At 42.0% G+C, this 22,528-nt stretch overlaps 1 protein-coding gene and 1 pseudogene across 2 annotated transcripts in view; both read right to left on the reverse strand.

The window, feature by feature from the left end:
• LOC148727669 (uncharacterized) overlaps positions 1-6,986 on the reverse strand; it is a 38,250-nt gene extending 31,264 nt beyond the window's left edge. The window contains exons 1-4 of one of the 2 annotated variants that reach the window (XM_088762435.1): positions 4,995-6,986; positions 3,826-3,940; positions 2,493-3,466; positions 1,670-1,872 (exon numbers count right to left, since the gene is read on the reverse strand). In XM_088762435.1, coding sequence (XP_088618561.1) covers positions 1,675-1,872; positions 2,493-3,466; positions 3,826-3,940; positions 4,995-6,851 — 3,144 coding nt within the window. In that variant the 5' untranslated portion in view covers positions 6,852-6,986 and the 3' untranslated portion in view covers positions 1,670-1,674. Of the gene's footprint in view, positions 1-64; positions 1,873-2,492; positions 3,467-3,825; positions 3,941-4,994 lie in introns of those variants that run through there. The other variant, XM_088762434.1, reaches the window with a different exon arrangement.
• Positions 6,987-14,398: 7,412 nt separating this feature from the next.
• On the reverse strand, positions 14,399-17,049 carry LOC111347306 (protein fem-1 homolog B-like; annotated as a pseudogene).
• Positions 17,050-22,528: the final 5,479 nt, after the last annotated feature.

Below are 22,528 nucleotides of genomic sequence, written 5' to 3' on the forward strand. Positions count from 1 at the left end.
TTCAACCTCCCAGTCAAAACACAGACACATTCGTTAAATAATCACTATTCAGTTTGATGGCTGATTCAGTGACAGGAGGTTAATCATTACACTGTTAGCTATATCGTCTTATACTCTATTTATCACCAAGCTTCAATTCATACCCAGTATGTGGTTTGCAGACTGCGTATCATACTCTTTACTGTACATCTTCTACTTAAAATACACACCAGAAAAAAGCCACAAATCGATTCTGTCAAAGTCTTGTAATTGAACTTAGCCTGCGGCGTTTCGTTGGGGGCCTGACTGTCGTTTGTGTTTAACAACAAGTCACCGTTGAAGCTCCATACTGGCACACTGGTGCATGATTTTCAAAAATAGGCTTAAAAAACGGTAGAAAAACATATATAAACACTCTTGGAAGGGATGAAGTTTTATTTGATTTTGAAATGCTTCGGAAACATGCTGCACATCGAAAATTGTACGTGTATCAGATTTATCCACAACAAATAATTGTAAAACCGTATGAATACGACAAATACTAGCATATGAGCGCCTGAATAAAAGTAGAAACGTGTCTTGACATAAAATACCAATTCTTTTTTTATACCTGAATCACCTTCGGCAGCCGGAACGTACGATGACTTAGCTAAACTGCTATCGTCTATTGCACCAGTAAACGTGAATGTCACAATTTAACTTAATTATATAAAAGAAATATACCACACTTTCTATATGTTTACCGGCATAATATCCTACTCGCGATGTTGGGAGAACACGAGAAAAGTTTGTGAATCAGTCCCCCTTGGACTACGATTCAGAAATTTTCCTCGTCTTCTCCTATCATCCCTGGTGGGTTGGTTACCATGGGTTGGTTACCATGGGTTGGTTACCCTGTGGGTTGGTTATCATCCCTGGTGGGTTGGTAAGTCTGTAAACCAATAAAAAGTGCGTTGTATTGCTTCATTATTTTGTATTCACGAAGATTTGCACTTTCCCGTGATCTTTCCACACCGGCATAGACATAAAATCACATTCGGCATTAACTAGGATTAAGATGCGGTAGCAGCCTATAGCTGAATGGGACAAAATTACATATTCATCCGAGCAAAAATATCTTAAGTGTCCTTAGGAATTGTTATCTATTATTGGCAATAATTACATTTATAGAAATCTAGACTTTTAAAAATTTTACTTTGACTCAGAGTGACGAATGTTTTATAATGACACTCGAATGAAGAAATTCAATACAGATCAAAGGTGTAACTAAATTAAAAAGTACGCCGTGCGAAAAAAAAACTGAAATTGTTGAAAAGTAATTTTATGTTTAAGATAAGCTGCACTTTGTTTGTCCAAAGATCAGCCAGTCGCAGTTAACGCTCGACTTATTGACAGTGCTATTCACAAACATAAATGAGAGACTATCATTTAATCCATCTGTACCGGAGTAAAAATATTTTATTAAAATAACTGTGAAATGTTCAGCAGGCAACCGTGGACGATACTCCTACTCTTGTACGTTGGATCAGCGATGATCTGATCGGCCCAAAATAACGAATATGAAATATAAATATAAATATATACTATATATATATAACTAACTGGAGACAGTACTGTTTCGGCCTTCTGGGCCTATATATATATTTATATTTTTTTTATTAAAATGTTTGTTGAGCAAATTGTATCAAACCTGTCTTAAACTAGTCTTTCAAGTTCACTAATGATCTCGTCCATACTGGGTCTCGCTTCAGGATCTCGTTGCAGACATCGGCGAATGAGAGTTCGAAACACGCGGTCAGTCACCATGGCAACTTGTTCCTCGCGCCTATCTCGATCAGGCAGTATCCCAGTGCACATCTCGCAGAGTAGAACGCCAAAGCTGTACACATCAACCTTAACATAAATAGGGTAAATCAAAATGATCACACTTCCTCAGGGATGCCATTAGAAAGAAAAGCTGTCGAACAATTTTTCGAAACTCTTCTCAAATGTTCCCTACTAATCTCTATTTCGAGCACTACAATAAAAAAAAGTGAGATAGGTTCATTTTATTTGCCACCGAAGTCTATGTCCAATGAGTTTCAGGAAGAGAGGATGACCTCATCCTCTCTTGGTCTCAGTCATTTGACAAAAAACTTGTTTACCATGCCGGAGGGGTATCTCCCATCTTATCTATCATTTGATCCCTGGCGCCGTCTCCATTAAATAAATTTTTGATGCTACAAATCTTTTCTTGGCTAATTCTTTGGTTCAGGTATTCAAGTTTTTATATTATTACATGCTGTTGACAGATGAGTCAGCCATTCATTCTTATTCAAAACGGAACAGGACGACTGAGCCATGATGCTCTATTTTGTGTCAAACGTAGCCGCTTTCGGTCTGGTTTGTATAATATATGAGCTTAAGACGAGTTCTCTAAAGCTCAGAGATCGGACCACTGAACACAGCTCAAGTGATTTAGTTTGGTTTCTTTTCATGGATACAATTTACTACAAACAAGGCAATAAAACTACCTTTAAATTTTGATGTTCAGTAAATGCTTCAGGCGCACTGTACATTTCAGCACCGGGACAAGCTGTCATGGTCGCCTTCGTAAAATTGGCGGCACCATAATCCGATACTTTGCCTCGCCACTGGTCGTTCTGTCGCCACAGCAACACATTGGCACTGCTGATATCCCGGTGAATAATGGGGCGTGGTTTCTTTAGATGAAGGTAGTTTAATGCTCGAGCCACATCCAGAGAAATGACAGATGTTTCACTACTGGAAAGAGGTCGCTCCTCAACCAATCTTCGTAAACTCGTTTCCATGAGCTCCGTCACAAACAAAGGACTTTCTTCATCGTTTGTAGCTCCAATAAATTGTAGTAGGCAGGGATGGCGGCATCTTGAGGCAATGTTCATTTCTCGCTCAAACAGTTCCCTGTAGTAAGGGGAGGATTTAAGAAGAACTCCGTAAATCTGTTTGATGGCAACAGTACAGCCACAATACTTGCCTTCGACAACCTTTCCCCAGCCTCCACTACCGAGGCAGTTTTCTGTCAGTTGAATTTGATCGCGTGAAATCACCCAGTCAGGTGTCTGTTGGCGTGAACGTTCGGTTAAGGTTCGTTGAGCTGTTGATAGAGATGTCTCAAGTTCAATCACTTCCTGATCCCTTGCTCTCAGCCGCTCCTCCAAAGTAGAGACTTCTTCATTTTTCTCTTGTAGTTGCCCTTGAACAATTATCAACTGCTGATTCATCTGCCTTACTTGTCCATCTTTCTCTCTCAATCGTCCATCTCTCTCTTGTAGTTGTCCTTGAACATTTGTCAACTGTTCTGTCCTTTCCCTCAGTTGTCCATCTCTCTCTTGTAGCTGATCATGGACATTCATAAATGTCTGGGTCATCTCCCTTATTTCTCCATTTCTCTCCTCCAGTTGTCTATCTTTCTCTCGTAGTTGCTCTCGGACATTTTTCAACTGCTGTGTCATCTCCCTCAATTGCCCTTAAAAAAAGTCGAATATGTTTTTTTTTTAAAAAAAAAAATAGAAAATCATTGTTGTTGTTTTTTTAGCTCTAGTGAAGGTGTGATAAAAGCTTAAAATTTTCTTTTCTTTTTTCAGGGCGACTGTTAAATCGGGGCTGAATCCACAACAGTTGTTATATCTTACTGGAAATCCCAGTATATATTTTCTATTCCCACTATTTTAATTTTCTTTAATCTCTGTTGTTATTGCCGCTTTTCGCTGGTCATTTTCCGCGAGTGCGGCGTAAACGATGGATGAGCCGTAAGTTGGATTAATTGGCATCAAGATCGCCCAAGTTACCTAAAAGCTAATTTGATCCTCAACTGGATCCTCTTACCTGATATTTCCTTCGCTGTAGGTTCCTTTTCCAAATTGTCATTTATGTCCCTCTCTCTTCCAGGAACAAATCTTGTTCCTCTCTCCTTACTGGAACAATTTCCAAGTACTTCATCCTTAGAGAAAGTGGAGAACACATTGCCACTTTGAGGATTGCAAAATATTTTAGCATATGTAACGGAATTTATTCCGTACTAATTAAACTATTTGTATATCGGCACAGTCTTTAAACCTTTCAATGTCATTGCTCCGACACTACAAGGCTACGTGCGAGTTGTAAACATCCTTGCTGCTTATGTTTGACCACCACTTGTCTCGCGACTAATATTGATAGAGCTGTTTATGAAGCTTTTCGAGGTAATACCACTCGCGCAGTATTAAGACCGTGAGCTTTTAAGATTTCTTAATGGTTGCAAGTCATGCATGACACTGACTCGTACAGGCTTTATGACCGCTTTTCCCTAAGTCGTCTGCGTGGAAATTTACATTAGCTGGTTGGGTAAGTAACAAGACGTTATCACAAGCCAATTTCAACGATATGAACCGACGCCAGATTTAAAACACAAAAATGCATAGTCAGGTTACATTCCAAGGACTGACAGCAAAATTGGGTTAATAAATATTCAGGAAAAAGTGTGGCAGCCTCTAAAATAATGAAAAGACCCACAGAAATTTGTAAAAGTATAATAAGTGACCATAGTGCTCTTATATATCACAATTCAGTCCCAAAGATCACCAGTCAGTAGTTTTACTTGACTTAACTCTCCTCAGTTGTTGTTTGAATTTTCATTTTAATTACTTTGTGTTATTTTTGCAAGCATTAATAGGACGGGTGATCACAAGTTTGTAAATTTGATCAACAGGTCGACCGCTCTAAGGTCTGCCCTCTAGCTTTATCTAAAGTTCTGCTATAGCTTGAAAGCCACCCTCGGACATGCTACTTTTGACTATCACAGCATCCTAACGAATTTTTTCATTCATAAAAGCGGATGAGTTTGGAAATCATTAAAAGTGACAGAAAGCCGAAGAAAGGCAACCAGGCCTCACGAAAAATAATCAACACAAGATCCTATGGAGAAATAAACTCACTATTCTCCCATTTCGTGAGGATGCTTACCGTAATAATTTAAGGTAATGTATAAAAAGAGTTAAAAATCAAAATTATCTTACCTCTCTACCATCGATGTTCGTGGCTCCCAGTCCTTCTTTCGAAGACAAGATCCTTCGTGCCTCGTCAGTCTCACAGCAGTCCATTGCTGTTTGACCATTCTTGTTTACAAGCTTTGTATCCGCACCGAGATCTAACAGCAACTCCAGCATTTCTTTCAAAGCTTCTACTCGTTCAGGTCTTGGTACAAAAGTCACGGCTAAATGAAGAGGAGTGTTTCCTTCTGTGTTAACAACATTCACATCACACCCTGCATGTAAAATAAGCTTCATCGTCTCAATACAAGGAAGTTTACACACTGTTTGCACTCGACCCTTTGGAACTGGAGTTTTATGCCATACAGCCAGGTGCAGAAGTGTATTTCCATCAGGATGGGAGCGAGGATTTGAGTGCAGAAATCTCTGAAGAAAGTTAATAATGTTTTCACTTTTCATTTCTAGAGAAACTTGAACTTTTTTGTATATAATCAAAAGATAGAGAGCATAGAAAAGCAATTCTTGTTGTGTCTCATTCTTGTACTCCTCTTGCAATTTTCCTGACTCTAACGCTTCTGTCAGTTTCATATTTGCATCGACGAGTTTTTCGAAAACGTTCTCGATACTTTTTGGACTCAAATTATGTCCATTCAGCACCATTTCTGAAAATAAAGCTGTGAGGTCGTCAAGCTCCCTTGGTTTTGGAACATCGCAGTTCATGGCTATTTCCATCGCTCGTGTCCACAAAGCAATACACGGCTCGTACTCTTTAAAGTCAGCTAAAACAGCTCCCCGGTATCTTATCCGGTATCTCAATTCTGCATTGTCAGGTCCAAGGATTCTCTCTCTGATAACAAGTCCCTCCATGTGGATGGCATGATCATCGCCTTCTAGCAGAGAAAGTTCCTCAAGAGTTTCACTCTCTCTTCTATTTTCATAAGCTTCGACTGGTTCCATTTTCTTTTTAAGCAAAAGACATGACGGATCTTTATACCTCTCCAGCATTCCACGTTTCATGTAACTGAATGCTTCTTCAATGGCATAAGCATCACCATCATTAGCAATGGTAGCACCAAGAAGTTCAAGAGCATCAACTTTTTGTTCCTTTGTACATTCCGGTCGGCTGATAAAATACTCCACCATTTCAGTTTTACATTGATTACTGGCTTTAAGAAGTGGCGTAAGCCGCTTAAGATTGTGCTTTTCTTTTGCTCCCAAAGCTAGCAGCTTATCAACTACCTGAACGTGTCCCCTTCCTGCAGCATAATGAAGACAATTTTCTCCATAATTGTCTTCTAGATGTATATTTGCGCCATTTTCGACAAGAAAAGAAACAACATCCATGTGACCCTGGCCGCATGTTACCATCAGAGGAGTACTATTGACAGAATTTCGTGCATTTACATCGGCCCCGTTCTCAACCAAACACTGCACAACATCAAGGCGTCCATGGAAGGCAGCAGATCTCAAGGGAGTCGAATTTTTCGATAGCCTGCCGTCGACGTCGGCGTTTTGTTCGATCAAATATCTCACAACCTCAAGATGACCATTAGTAACAGCGGTCCACAAAGCTGTGCAACCCTCCAAAACCTTTCCTTTAACTTTGATCGATCCACGAGCCTCGATGTTTGCTTCATAACGTAAAAGGACCTTCACAGAATCCAGTTTTCCATCACGAGCAGCGATGATGAGAGGAGTCGCAAGGTCGTCGCCATCGTTTATTTTCGTTTCCAAATTGGTTTTTCTTATGTCGGCTTTCATCTCCTCTAACACATGACTCAGACGAGAACTGTCGTCCAAAGCAGCTTGAAGAGCATTACATGCGTTACTACGCACGGATGCTTTACTAGCTTCGTTAAAAAAAAATTTCCTGATGCGATTCATGTTCACAAACCTTTTTATGTTCTCTCTGAATAAACACTTAGTTGCGTTACATTTTCAAATGTGATATGCATGAATTCCACTATTTCAAAATCATAATCTCTCAACTAGAGACCAAACATTCCTCTTTTTCGAGAAAGCGTGGCGTGTGACACTATTTCATCATTTGGGGAGGGGAGGGAGAGGGCCCAACTGATCTGGAGAAATGTGGGAAAGCGTCATGCAAAACTTGAATGAGATTTCATTTCGCCCTTATTCGGTCGAGGATTATAAATCCACAAGAGTTAGAGACAGAAGAGTTAGAAACAGTTCTTTCTAGTCTATAAATTATGATTTATGTGTGGTCACGCCATTTAAACACTTGTAGCGCGTCTTGATTTCAAGTGTAGAAAATTATCATATAACGGTGTAAATGGACAGAACTGGGGGCTTGAGATACATTTTATACATCGTGCATTACGCTAGGGAATGCATAGCTACGCGGATAAACAGATTTAACATTTCAACCTCCCAGTCAAAACACAGACACATTTGTTAAATAATCACTATTCAGTTTGATGGCTGATTCAGTGACAGGAGGTTAATCATTACACTGTTAGCTATATCGTCTTATACTCTATTTATCACCAAGCTTCAGTTCATACCCAGTATGTGATTTGCAGACTGCGTATCATACTCTTTACTGTACATCTTCTACTTAGAATACACACCAGAAAAAAACCACAAATCGATTTTGTCAAAGTCTTGTAATTGAACTTAGCCTGCGGCGTTTCGTTGGGGGCCTGACTGTCGTTTGTGTTTAACAACAAGTCACCGTTGAAGCTCCATACTGGCACAATGGTGCATGATTTTCAAAAATAGGCTTCAAAAACGGTAGAAAAACATTTATAAACACTCTTGGAAGGGATGAAGTTTTATTTGATTTTGAAATGCTTTGGAAACCTCCTGCACATCGAAAATTGTACGTGTATCTGATTTATCCACAACAAATAATTGTAAAACCGTATGAATACGACTAAATACTAGCATATGAGCGCCTGAATAAAAGTAGAAATGTGTCTTGACATAAAATACCAATTCTTTATTTATACCTGAATCACCTTCGGCAGCCGGAACGTACGATGACTTAGCTAAACTGCTATCCTCTATTGCACCAGTAAACGTGAATGTCACAATTTAACTTAATTATATAAAAGAAATATACCGCACTTTCTATATGTTTACCGGCATAATATCCTACTCGCGATGTTGGGAGAACACGAGAAAAGTTTGTGAATCAGTCCCCCCTGGACTACGATTCAGAAATTTTCCATGTCTTCTCCTATCATCCCTGGTGGGTTGGTTACCATGGGTTGGTTACCATGGGTTGGTTACCATGGGTTGGTTACCATGGGTTGGTTACCCTGTGGGTTGGTTATCATCCCTGGTGGGTTGGTAAGTCTGTAAACCAATAAAAAGTGCGTTGTATTGCTTCATTATTTTGTATTCACGAAGATTTGCACTTTCCCGTGATCTTTCCACGCCGGCATAGACATAAAATCACATTCGGCATTAACTAGGATTAAGATGCGATAGCAGCCTAGAGCTGAATGGGACAAAATTACATATTCATCCGAGCAAAAATATCTTAAGCGGCCTCAGGAATTGTTATCTATTATTGGCAATAATTACATAGATAAAAATCTAGACTTTTAAAAATTTTACTTTGACTCAGAGTGACGAATGTTTTATAATGACACTCGAATGAAGAAATTCAGTACAGATCAATGGTGTAACTAAATTAAAAAGTATGCCGTGAAAAAAAAAAAAACTGAAATTGTTGAAAAGTAATTTTCTGTTCAAGATAAGCTGCACTTTGTTTGTCCAAAGATCAGCCAGTCGCAGTTGACGCTCGACTTATTGACAGTGCCATTCACAAACATAAATGAGGGAATATCATTTAATCCATCTGTACCGCAGTAAAAACATTTTATTAAATGTTTGTAGAGCAAATTGTATCAAACCTGTCTTAAACTAGTCTTTCAAGTTCACTAATGATTTCGTCCATACTGGGTCTCGCTTCAGGATCTCGTTGCAGACATCGGCGAACGAGAGTTCGAAACACGCGATCAGTCACCATGGCAACTTGTTCCTCGCGCCTATCTCGATCAGGCAGAATCCCAGTGCACATCTCGCAGAGTAGATTGCCAAAGCTGTACACATCAACCTTAACATAAATAGGGTAAATCAAAATGATCACACTTCCTCAGGGATTCCATCAGAAAGAAAAGCTGTCGAACGATTTTTCGAAACTCTCCTCAAATGTTCCCTACTAATCTCTGTTTCGAGCACTACAATGAAAAAAGTGAGATAGGTCACCGTGCTTGCTACAGAGCAATGACACGCAATGCAATTCTGAGGAATCACCTAAAAAGTTCATTTTATTTGCCACCGAAGTCTATGTCCAATGAGTTTCAGGAAGAGAGGATGACCTCATCTTCTCTTGGCCCCAGTCATTTGACGAAAAACTTGTTTACCATGCCGGAGGGGTACCTTTCACCTTATCTATCATTTGATCCCTGGCGCCGTCTCCTTTAAATACATTTTTGATGCTACAAATCTTTTCTTGGTTCAACTCTTCGGTTCAGGCATTCCAGTTTTTATATTATTACATGCTGATGACAGATGAGTCAGCCATTCATTCTTATTCAAAACGGAACAGGATGACTGAACCATGATGCTCTATTTTGTGTCAACCATAGCCGCTTTCGGTCTGGTCTGTATAATATATGAGCTCAAGACGAGTTTTCTAAAACTCAGAGATCGGACCACTTAATACAGCTCAGGTGATTTAGTTTGGTCTCTTTTCATGGATACGATTTACTACGAAGAAGGCAATAAAAATACCTTTCAATTTAGTTGTTCAGTAAATGCTTCAGGCGCACTGTACATTTCAGCACCGGGACAAGCTGTCATGGTCACCTTCGTAAAATTGGCGGCACCATAATCCGATACTTTGCCTCGCCACTGGTCGTTTCGTCGCCACAGCAACACATTGGCACCGCTGATATCCCGGTGAATAATGGGGCGTGGTTTCTTTAGATGAGGGTAGTTTAATGCTCGAGCCACATCCAAAGAAATGACAGATGTTTCACTACTGGAAAGAGGTCGCTCCTCAACCAATCTTCGTAAACTCGTTTCCATGAGCTCCGTCACAAACAAAGGACTTTCTTCATCGTTTGTAGCTCCAATAAATTGTAGTAGGCAAGGATGGTGGCATCTTGAGGCAATGTTCATTTCTCGCTCAAACAGTTCCCTGTAGTAGGGAGAGGATTTAAGAAGAACTCCGTAAGTCTGTTTGATGGCAGCAGTACAGCCACAATACTTGCCTTCGACAACCTTTCCTTAGCCTCCACTACCGAGGCAGTTTTCTTTTAATTGAATTTGAATTTTTCAGTTTTCTTTCCAGTTGAAAAACCCAGTCAGGTGTCTGTTGGCGTGAACGTTCGCTTAAGGTTCGTTGAGCTGTTGATAAAGATTTCTCAAGTTCAATCACTTCCTGATCCCTTGCTCTCAGCCGCTCCTCCAAAGAACAGACTTCTTCATTTTTCTCTTGTAGTTGCCCTTGGACAATTGTCAACTGCTGATTCATCTGCCTTACTTGTCCATCCTTCTTTCTCAATCGTCCATCTCTCTCTTGTAGTTGTCCTTGAATGTTTGTCAACCGTTCTGTCCTTCCCTCAGTTGTCCATCTCTATCTTCATCATGGACATTCGTTAATAGCTGGATCATCTCCCTTATTTGTCCATTTCTTTCGTTCAGTTGTCTATCTTTCTCTCGTAGTTGCTCTCGGACATTTTTCAACTGCTGTGTCATCTCCCTCAATTGCCCTTAAAAAAAAGTCGAATATCGTTTTTTTAAAATAAAAAAAATTGAAAATCGTTGTTGTTTTTTCAGCTCTTGTGAAGGTGTGATAAAAGCTTAAAATTGCCTTTTTTTTCAGGGCGACTATTAAATCGAAACTACCAAACTTAGAAGCTGAATCCACAGCAGTTGTTATATCTTACTGGAAATCCCAGTATATATTTTCTATTCCCACTTTTTAAATTTTCTTCAATCTCAGTTGTTATTATCGCTTTTCGCTGGTCATTTTCCGCGAGTGCGGCGTAAACGATATCGGTGGATGAGCCGTAAATGGGATTAATTGGCACCAAGATCGCACCAGCTACCTAACAGCTAATTTGATCTTCAACTGGATCCTCTTACCTGATATTTCCTTCGCTAAAGGTTCCGTTTTAAAATTTTCAGTTCGGTCTTCCTTTCTTCCAGGAACAAATCTTGTTTCTCTTCCCATACTGGAACCACTTTGAGTTACTTCATCCTTAGAGAAAATGGAGAACACATAGCCACTTTGAGGATTGCAAAATATTTTAGCATATGTAACGGAATTTACTCCGTACTATTTAAACTACTTGTACATCAGCACGGACTTTAAATCTTTAGATGTCATTGCTCCGACACTACAAGGCTACGTGCGAGTTGCAAACATCACTGTCGCTTCTGTTTCACCGCAACTTGTCTCGCGACTAATATTGATAGAGTTGTTTATGAAGCTTTTCGAGATAATATCATTCTCGCAGTATTAAGACCGATGAGGTCTTTTATTTCTTAATGGTTGCGAGTTATGCATAACACTGACTTGTACAGGCTTTTAAGCCGCAATCATGATAGTTTTCTTATGACTGCTTTACCCTAAGTCGTCTGCGTGGGAACTCAAATTAGCTGCTTGAGTAAATAACAAAACGTTATCACAATCCAATTCCAACAATAGGGACCGACGCCAAATGTAAAACACTATGTAAACATGGAAGTCCTGCTACACCCCTATCGATAATATTACCAGCAAAGTTCACGCCATTTACATCGCACCCAGCATGTAAAATTAACCTCATGGTTTTAACGCAGAGAAGCTTGTACGCATTTCCTATAGTTTTTTCATCAACTGGCGTTTTCTGCCACGTCGCTAGATGCAATAATGTATTTCCCTCGCGGTTACGAATGTCTAAACGCACAATTCTTTGAACAATGTTGGCTATTCCTACCGTTTCTTTGCTCTCTGAAACGTGAAAATTGGTGTACAATATTATAACTGTCTGGGTTAAATATTAGTGACGTTTCCTTCAGATCGTATTTTAGAACCTCGTGCGTCTCTTCTAGTAGTCTGTGTACACGGTCTAAGTTTTGCGTTTTTGAAGTTTATTGCGTTTGTTGCGAAGTTTTTGGATCTTGCGTATCTAACCACTCAGGCGTACAGAGAGGACAATCGGTAAGGACGTGTTTTTACCTTTCTTGGTTTCATTTCGTCGGTTTATTTGTAGTTTAGTTGTTTTGCCGTTTCCTGCGTTCGTGTTTTTATCCTAGTATGCAAGTCTTTAGCAGAGTATGCATGTCCTGTCTTCCATGACGGCCTCCCCGTGTACCTTTCCAACGAACTTGAAGAAATACAAAAGCGGGCTACGCGCATTATTTTTCCTCTTTGCTCATATAGTGAGGCCTTGGCTGAATCAGGCTTGACTAAACTTTCAGATCACCGCCAGAAATTAGTTGCTAAACTATTTAAGAATGTTTTACAGAATGAACAGAACAAGCTCCATGAACTTCTTCCTACTCGCAACACATGTACCTTTAACCTGAGAAATATATGGAAGTTTAAGCCAGTTTTTAAGACGAACAGGTTTCGTTATAGTTTTATTACCTTCAATGCCTTTAAGGCTTGAACGGTTTTATACAACCGGTTTTTTTTTTTTTAGAACATATATTTAGTATCCTTATTGCTGTTTTAATACATTTAGTCTATCTAACATAATTATCAATTACAATGAATATATGAAGTTCGTATATTTTGAACTGCGGCATTAGATACGTATGATGCACGATCCTCGCAGTAGAGAGCGCTATTTATGCAATAGCGAAAATCAGACCTGTACGGGATTCGAACCACTGACCTCTGCGATACTAGTGCAGCGCTCTACCAATTGAGATAACAAGCCAACTGGGAGCAGACCGTTAAGTTGATTCGTAATAAACCCGTGATGATAAATCAGATACAATGAATATATGAAGTTCGTATATTTTGAACTGCGGTATTAGATACGTATGCTGCACGATCCTCGCAGTAGAGAGCGCTACTTATGCAATAGCGAAAATCATACGTATGTATCGTACGTATCGTGCATCATACGTATCGTGCATCATACGTATCGTTCAAGGCTCCAAAGGCCTTGTTTTGGGATTTTGTTGCGCTTTACAGTTATAGTTAAAAGTGGGCCTTCCCTTTTCGTAATCAATTGAAAAGAAGCAATGCTTGCCGCATTGCTTCTTTTCAATTGATTACGCCACTCATATTAACATATTTCGTATTCTTATCTCTTAGTTTTTAGGGTTTGTTTCTTGTATTTTGTCCATTGCTTTCTTTGTAATTAGGATTTTTGTTATCTTTTTATTAGCACCAGCTCATTAGTCGTTATCTGTAATTACGTAATCATTAGCACTTCGATCTTATTTAATGCTCTTTTTTTATTTCAAAAGTTGCAAATAACTGAAGAAGGTCTCTGACCGAAACGTTTTTTATTAAAATTTTTTATATTTTTTACGTCAGAAGTTGTTCATCCTCGCAATTTTTAAACTTTCTACGTTCGTGTTTGCTCTGAGGTTTGGACTGCGAATCTTTATTGATCCTCCTGGCGCGGTGTACCTTTGTTGGCCTGAGAGTTCCACTAACGACTTGCGATATATGTATACATACATATACGATATAACAATGTTAAAACTATGTTAAAAAAAAAGAAAAAGAAAAAGAATAACAAATTAGATTCTACTAAACAGAACAATGATGATCGCGCTTACGCTTATCACATTGCAATAAGAGATTATAGATATTTGATTTAAATAATTTATAGTCACTAATTTTCCTTAGGTGTAGAGGAAGGCTGTTCCAGTCCTTTGCAGCAGAAAACTTGAAAGTACTTTGTCCAATTGCGGTTTTTTCGTGTGGAAGATTTAATAGGTGTTCATCTCTCAGTGTTCTAGTTCGAAGGCTCGAGCGTTTTGGCAAATAAGAAACCAAATGTTCGGGACATTTGTAGTTGTACACAATGTTAAAAATAAATTGAAAGCGAAGAAATCGCCTACGGTTTCTTAACGACAGTATACCACACGTCTCACGCATCACTTGGGAACAAATTCTTCTGTCTGCCTTAAGTATTGTACGAAGAGCTTGATCCTGTAGTCTCTCCAACCTATCCGCCATTGCTTTTGGGCAGTCAAGCCGCACGATAGAGCCATAATCAAGGATAGGTAGTAGGGTCTGCTTGTAGATCTTTAATCACACTTCTATAGATAGAAAAAGAGAGAGTCTGTCAAGCAGGCGAAGCTTTGGATATATGTTTTTGCATAGATAATCCTGATGTTGCATTCATGTGAGTGTACTATCAATGCGGATACCCAAGTACTTAACTGTGCTAACTTCCTTAAGATGGTGATCGTCAAAGCGGATGTCGATGTCATCTGTATTAGAAACCAATACAACGTCCGTATTGCTTGGAGTCAGCCAGAAAACCTCCATAAGCTCTGATATCGTTCACAAGTGCTGCAAAGTCAGTTCCAAGGATTCTCTCTTTGATTAAGAGTCCCTCGATGTGGATAGCATGACCATCACCTTTTATGAGAGAAAATTCCTCTAGAGTTTGACTCTCTCTTCTATTTTCATAAACTTCCATAAGCTCCATTCTCTCTTTAAGCGGTGGACGTGACAGGTCTTTGTGCCTCTCCTCCATCCCACTTTTCATGAAACTAAATGCGTTTTCAGTGTCAAAGGAATTAGGATCGTTACCAATAGAAGCACCGAGAAGTTCAAGAGCGTCAATTCTTCGTTCCTTTATACATTCGGGTCGGTTGATGAAACACTCGACCACTTCATGTCTTCATTTACTGCTGGCTACTAGGAGCGGGGTCAAACATTTATGATTTTGTTCCTCTTTTACTCCAAGGGAGAGAAGCCTGCCAACAACTTCAATGTGACCCTTTTCTTCAGCATAGTGAAGACATGTGTCCCCAATCTTGTCTTTCAAATGTTGATTTGCGCCATGTAAGATAAGATAGGAAGCAACATCCATGTGACCTTTGTAACATGTTATCATTAAAGGAGTACTCTCAAATTCATCTCTGCTATTTACATCAGCTCCGTTCTCAACTACATAACTCACAATATCAAGACGTCCATCGTACGCAGCAACTCTCAAAGGAGTCGAATTTGTTGCATTTCTGCCGTTGACCTCCTCTTTGTGATCGATTAACAGTTTCACAACATGACCGGTAGCAGCAGCGACCCACGAAGGAGAGCAATCTTCGACGGCTTCGTCGGTGTTGGCTTTCACAGTACCTCGAGCTTCGATGTCCGCTTCGAAACTTAAAAGAATCTTTACACAGTCCAGGTTTCCATTTCGAGAGGCAATTATGAGAGGAGTTGCATTCTCGTCGCCATCTTTGGTCTTCGTATCCATAGCGGTTTTCCATTCTTCAAAAATCAGCCGGGTGACCCTAAGAGCCGGAACGACGGAGTGCTAGAATGCCAGAATGACGGAATGATGGAACGATGGAATATGACCCCAAGTCCTAAAATCCGCAACGGATGTTGGGACATGTTGACAAAGACCATAACGCACGTGACTAAAACCAGGAGCCCATTACCCGGAGCCTCCATCTCAGTTGTACCCATGAGTCAACCCTGTCCCCTATCTTTTTATTTTTAGAACTGAGATATCTGCGGGGCTTCTTTAATATTTCCGCCCTTTCCGCCATTATTGAGATAATTTCGGGAAGCCTGCAAGTGACACAATAGAGATGTAACACAATAGAGACGACAGCTCTCTTATGATTGGCTACTATACTAATGACCAACTCGGCACTTTTAAATGCGCTCGCGCACAATGCAAAACTTGTCCCTTCGTTCATAACGCTGAGAAAATATCGGGACCCAAGCGATCCATTAAGATCACCGAACACTTCGCGTGTACCTGCCACAACGTAATCTGTTGCATAACTTAAACTTATTGCAAAAAATTATACATCAGCGAAACAGGAAGACGACTAGGTGACCGATTCCGAGAGCACCTTCGCGACATAAAAAGGAATGACAAGGTCGCATGAAAACAGTCGCCAAACACTTTAATTTACCTAATTATTCCCAACAACATATGGTAATCTGCGGTCTTTCCTTACATTTAGGCAACACGGAAAGCCGCAAAACTCTTGAACAAAAGTTGATCTTTCAAATCGGCACTCTTAATTCCACGGGTATCAACGAACGCTTTTCATTCCACAAAATTATTCGTGTTTTTCCCGTTGCCATGCTCCTACCAATGGCGTACCTCCCCTTCTACATATATACCCACATACAACCCTCAATTCCTCCATTCACTCTGACAAAGCGCTAACGGTCCAAACGTCAGCTTTTACTCGTTACGGTGGCCAATTTACATGTTTCAACTGAGTTGATATTACCAAATTACATTGTTACCCCCACCGACGCAGCACCACAGTCTCTTTAGAAACTTTTAGCCTTTATTATAAAAACCGCCGCGGGAGGTGCTTCTAAAAACAGAAAGATACGGGACAAGGTTGGCTCAAAGGGTCAGTATGGAAGATGGAGGCTCCGGGTAATGGGTTCGTGCTAAAACTAGGTTTTGATTTTTTTTCCTTTACTGTGCGACTTCCTATGCAGCGACTAAAATTCATGGAAAATTTAGCAGAACAAAAGATAAATAAACAGGTTTACAACGCAGCTACCTTTCATGTATAATGGTTCATAATTATTCATAACACTAAGTAATGGAAAAAAATCAACACTTAGTTTTAATCTCGTGCGTTATCATCTTTGTCAACATGTCCTGACATCCGTTCCGGGTTTTTAGGATTTGGGGTCATATTCCGTCGTTTCTGGTTTTAAGATTTGGGGTCCTATTCCGTCGTTCTGGGTTTTAGGATTTGGGGTCATATTCCGTCGTTCCGTCATTCCGTCATTCCGTCTTTCTAGCATTCCAGCATTCCGTCGTTCTGGCTTTTAGGGTCACCCATTCAGCCGCTTTAAAAGATCAGTCAGATCAGAAGAACCGTCACGAGCAGCTTCATAAACTGTTTGTATTGTGGATTGTTTGTTACCCATTTTTCGCTTCACTTAAGCGGAGTTTCCTTCTCCTCCAAGGTTTCGTTCAAAGAAAATACGTCTCCTAGAAAAGCCTTGTAAACACAACCACCAAACTTGGTAATACTGATTAGATCAGTGGACTGAAGCCGAAGTTTCATTCCTTTCATTTTAGAAAAAAGTTGTTCATGCCTAATCCGAGTAAAGGACCTTGAATAAGAATATTTTCCTGAATGTTTTAATCTCAGTAACAACGAACACCTAATGGCGTGACGCTGTTTTTCTTGGCATGCATGATCACACATGAAATTTGTGATACTAAATTTCCACAAGTTGTCTATCATTCATCCTCTCGGGGAAAAACAGGAAGTCTGAAGCGTATCTTTTCTTTCGGGGAGGGAAGGAAGAGACTCAAAGATAAGTTGAAAGGCATTCTACTACGATTGATTTCTATCTTGATCATACGCCACATGACGCGGGATTTTTCTTGTTGGTGGTTTTGCTCTTCTGGCAGGTGGTCATTTTGGTCAGGACAATTGTAAGTATCTTGTCGTTTTTGCCTTTTCTGCACTTGTGAGTACCTGCCGGGAGGGAAAGCTTTGCAGTTTTCTTTTTCTTTTTTCGCTGTTCGTCACCCATCCAATTGTTTGTTTTTTTAGTTGGGTCCGAACTTGGTGGGTCAGCCGTTTGGGGCTTTTTGGGCTTTGCCCTTTTGCTCCCTTTTTTTCTTTTTTTTTCTTTTTTTCTCCATGGCTCCGCCTTTGGAGAAGACCATTGACATTCGGTGTACTGGTTTCCCCGCTGGAACGTTACAATCTGAGGTGGTTAAGTACATCAATGCCTATTTTGCAGTGGAATCGCAACATAAAGTAGTTTCCATTCAAGAATGTCCTGGCCGTGTAGCCAGGGTCACTTTTACGGAGGGCGTGGCTAAATTGTTTTTCGAAGAACAGGGTTCAGTTGTCCTCAATGGGGTTAAGTGCTCAGTCATAGAGCCTCCCCCCCCTCCCCCCCAGTTCACTAATATTGTGGTTTCTTGGTACCCTTATGAGTGGCCAAATGATGCGGTGGCTACCGCTCTGTCAGGTTATGGGGTAGTTAAAAGCGTTAGGCACCAGGTTTGGCCGGGCTTGCCCGATGTCTCCACTGGTTCAATAATTGTATCGATGGTGCGAACTAACGAAATCCCCCGGTTTGTGTCAATCAAGGGGGTTAGATGTAAAGTTTGGTACCGTTGCCAGCCCCTCCGCTGTGATATTTGTAGAGCGATTGGACACAAGTCTGCAGCATGCCCTGATAGAGGCAGGTGTTTAAGGTGTCACAAAGAAGGTCATTTCGCTCGGACTTGCCCCGACGCCTGGAACAAGGCCTTAGCTCCTACTGTCCCAAGTGTGGCAGCTCCTGGTGATGAGGCGGTACAACCTTTGGACGCGGCTGTTGTTATTCCCCCTCCTCCAGCTGGTTCAGTTGATGAAGTTTCTGCCCACTCTGCTTCGGATGTTAACGTTGCTGACCCCACCCCTCCCGAGCCTGTGGACACTGCGATGGAGTGTGGTGATGTCTTTCCTCCTGCCTCGCAGGGCCCACTTGATTCTCAAAGTTATTTAAATGAGGATGTTGATGACCCAATTGTAGTTGTGTCTGGTCAAGGGGCTAGTGTTCCCTCTAGTGATATAGACTCCTCGGAGTCTGGTGTTAAATTGTATGACGAGCACTTCAGTCAGTTGGATGAGGTTGCTAGTGTCACCTCGTCGGTTGTTCAGAGTATTTTGAGCAATGGTGATATCCTAAGTAGTACAAATAATGAAATAATTAATGATACAAGTAGTGAAATAGTTAACAATACAAGTAGTGATATAATTAACGATAAGGCCAGCGCTGGCAATGGGGAAGTTATCTTAGTTAATTAAATTGCAAATGAACCTAATGCAAATAGTGAAAATAGTACCTTACCTAATGTAGATGAGCCTCAGGACTGGGGTTCCATTGTTGACTCTCAGGATGTGAATATGTCACCGGCCTCTGGCCAACGCAAAAGGCCCTCTACCTCCTCGACTCCTAGGCGCCGTCCAGCTAAGAGGACCCCGGGCACTCCTCAATTGCCTGTGGGCCCTTCGGCTGCTACTAGGGTTAATGCAAGTCGTGCGGCTAAGAAAAAGTCATGATGTTTCTTTCATGCTTTGTGATGGCTCTTTCCATCCTTACGTTAAATTGTAATGGTATCCGGGACCAGTCTAAAAGGATTGGTCTCGTGCAGTGGTTGCGATCTCTCCCTGTGAATGTTGACGTTGTCTTCCTTCAAGAAACGCACTGTGTTACTCGGGCTGAATGTTCTTTGTGGTTTTCTTTGTCTGGTGTCTCTTCTGTGTTAGCTCCGGGTTCTGTCCATTCCTGTGGTTGCGTCGTGCTCTATCGTCCTTGTATCTCTCTTCTTAATTCTTGGTCTGCTGACGGTCGCTATTTGCAATGTGAATTCTCTTTTCATGAAAAGGTCTTTACGGTGGTTTGTCTCTATGCCCCCAATTGCAACCCTGCACGGGATCAGTTCTTTGATGGCCTGCATTCGAAGATTGACCCTTCAATACCTACGGTCCTTGCTGGCGATTTTAACTCCGTCTTTGACCGGGCTCGAGACCGACGTGGTCCAGTTCCTGCCACTGTATCTAGGGATAATTCCTCCTCGCTGAGTCATCTTTTTGATGCGTGTTGCGTCACTGACATCTGGCGTTACCTCCACCCCTCTTCTCCGGGGTTCACCTGGACCAGGTGGGACGGGAGTTTGGCGTCGCGTATTGACATGTTTGGGATTCCTTTTGCATGGGTCCCATCGGTGTCCTCTGTTTCTGTGGATGTCTGTCCATTCTCGGATCATCGTGGCTTGTGTTTCTCTGTGTCTGTTCCTGACGTCGTCCCACCTGGCCTTGGCATCTGGAAGCTCAACACCTCAATTTTGGAAGATCACGATTATTGTCAACTTGTCCGGGAGGAATGGTCCGCTTGGCGTCTTGCTGTCCCTCGCTTTCCCTCTCTCGCTAAATGGTGGGATAGGGGGAAAAGCCGGATTAAGGGGCTGACCATCCGTTTTTGTGCCAGTAGGGCTCGTAAGACATCTGCATGTAGAGACGCCTTGGTGCGCCTTGTTCAACATCTCCAGGAGAAAGTCGATTTGGGGTTACTTCTTGTGTGGATCCCCTGCGGTCGGCTCTCTCTGAGCTTGCTCGCCTAGACTCTCATGTGGCGAAGGGGGCCCAGGTTCGGGCGCGAGTCAAATGGGTTGAGGAAGGTGAGACTTCCTCGCGTTATTTTTTTCGTTTAGAGAAAAAACGTTCTGCCGACCGTCGCATCTCTGCGCTGAGAGAGCCTGATGGCTCAATTGTTTCTTCTTCTGCTGCTCTCTGTGCTTCTCTTGGTTCCTTCTATTCTGGTCTATATACTGCTTCGCCTACAGACTCTCATGTCCAATCTTCCCTTCTCGGTAATCTGTCCTCGTTTCTTCCTCAGGATCAGTCCAATAGTTGCGAGGGCCTACTCACACTATCTGAGGTCTTTGACGCTCTCAAGGGTATGGCTCGCAACAAGACGCCAGGCCTAGATGGGCTCCCTATGGAGTTCTATCTCCGCTTTTGGGATGTGGTTGGTGCTGATCTTGTGGCTGTCCTTAATGAGTGTTTTTCTTCTGGCTCTCTTTCTCTCTCTCAGCGCAGAGGTGTCATTACTCTGTCATTCAAGAAGGGGGATCGTCTTGATCCCAAGAACTGGCGCCCCATATCTCTCCTAAATGTGGACTATAAGTTAGCGTCGCGGACCATGGCCGGGCGTCTTCTCCGCGTGATACATCTCGTCGTTAACCGCGATCAGACGTGTGGGGTCCCTGGCCGCTTCATTGGTGAGAATGTCGCGTTACTGAGAGATGTTGTCAGCTATGCTGAGTCCTCTGGCACCCCTGTCGCAATCCTATCTCTTGACCAAGAAAAGGCCTTCGACCGGGTGGATTGGGGTTTTATGCGGTCCACTCTGGTCGCCATGGGTTTTGGTCCGTCTTTTGTCGCGTGGATTGACTTATTTTATACTCGTGTGCAAAGTGCTGTAAATGTTAATGGTTACTTGACTCCCTTCTTTGGTCTTTCTCGTGGTGTTCGGCAGGGGTGTCCATTATCTCCACTCTTGTATGTTCTTGTTTTGGAGGTCCTTGCGTGTAGCATTCGTGCAGACCCCCGTATCAAGGGTCTGTCTCTCCCAGGTTGTCCTCCGCTGTCTCCCATCTCTCAGTACGCGGATGACACATCTCTCATACTTACCTCGGATGAAGGCATCTCGGCTGCTCTTGACATATATAGGTGTTATGAACTAGCTTCTGGATCGAGGATTAACCTCTCCAAATCTAAGGGTCTCTGGTTGGGTGGATGGCGAGGTCGCACCGACCCCCCAGTTCCTTTTGACTGGTCTCCTGTCAAGCTCAAGGTGCTGGGGGTTTTCATTGGCCCTGGTAACCTTGAGGAAGACAACTGGCGCCCTCGCATCAATGCGGTGGACCATGTTCTCAAGTCTTGGCGTGCTCGTGTTCTGTCTTTTCGTGGCAAGGCCCTCGTTATTAATGCTCTTGCCCTCTCCCGGGTCTGGTATGTGGCCTCTCTTATCCACATGCCGGCCTGGGTGGAGGTGGTGCTCTCTCGTCTGGTTTTTTCCTTCTTTTGGTCTGGCAAGCGGGAGCTCGTCTCTCGCTCTGCCGTTGTTCAATCCCCCTTTTTTGGGGGTTTCTCTGTGGTGGACGTTCAGTCTAAGGTGAGGGCCCTCCTGGGCCAATGGGTGAGGAGATTTGTCTCTTCTCCTTCCAGTTGGGTCACTCTCATGTCTTTTTGGTTTAATTCCTTGTTTGGTGTCTCTCCTTTCGTTGTGTTTTCTCGTCCTTTTAGTTTTGACCCTAGGGTCTTGCCACCCTTCTATCAAGCTCTGGTATTGGCGTGGCGTAAGCTCGATGGGGCTTTCGCCACGTCCAAAAACTCTCTGGTTTATGGTTCTTCGTGTCCTCTTGTCTGTTCTCCTGTCTTGACAATGTCTGCCAAGTCTTGTTACCTGTATCTTCTCTCTGAGAACATGGTCCAGCCTCATTGTGTTCTGAAGTTTATGTTCATCTATCCCAATCTCGACTGGCCTGCCACGTGGCGCGCCTTATCTTTCTTTCATCTTGATCGCCGTGTTATCGATCTGAATTGGAAGATTTCTCACGGCGTCCTGTACACCGCCCGGCGTCTTTCCTCGTTTGGTTTGTCTATTCCCCTCTCTTGTTTTTGTGGGCCCCGGGTCGAGTCGCTCGAGCATCTGTTCTTTTTTTGTCCACTTGCTCAGAGTGTTCTCACGTGGGTGCAGTCTTTGCTATTTTGTTTCTCTCCTATGTGTCCTGTCATCACTCTTCGTCATGTCCTTTTTGGCTTTAACTCTGGTGACCTTGTTTCTGTTCCGCGTGTTTTTGTCTATCTTCTCAATGTCTCTAAGTTTTGTA

Source organism: Stylophora pistillata, chromosome 6 (genome assembly GCF_964205215.1).
Source record: "Stylophora pistillata chromosome 6, jaStyPist1.2, whole genome shotgun sequence".
NCBI classification, from domain to species: Eukaryota; Metazoa; Cnidaria; class Anthozoa; order Scleractinia; family Pocilloporidae; genus Stylophora; species Stylophora pistillata.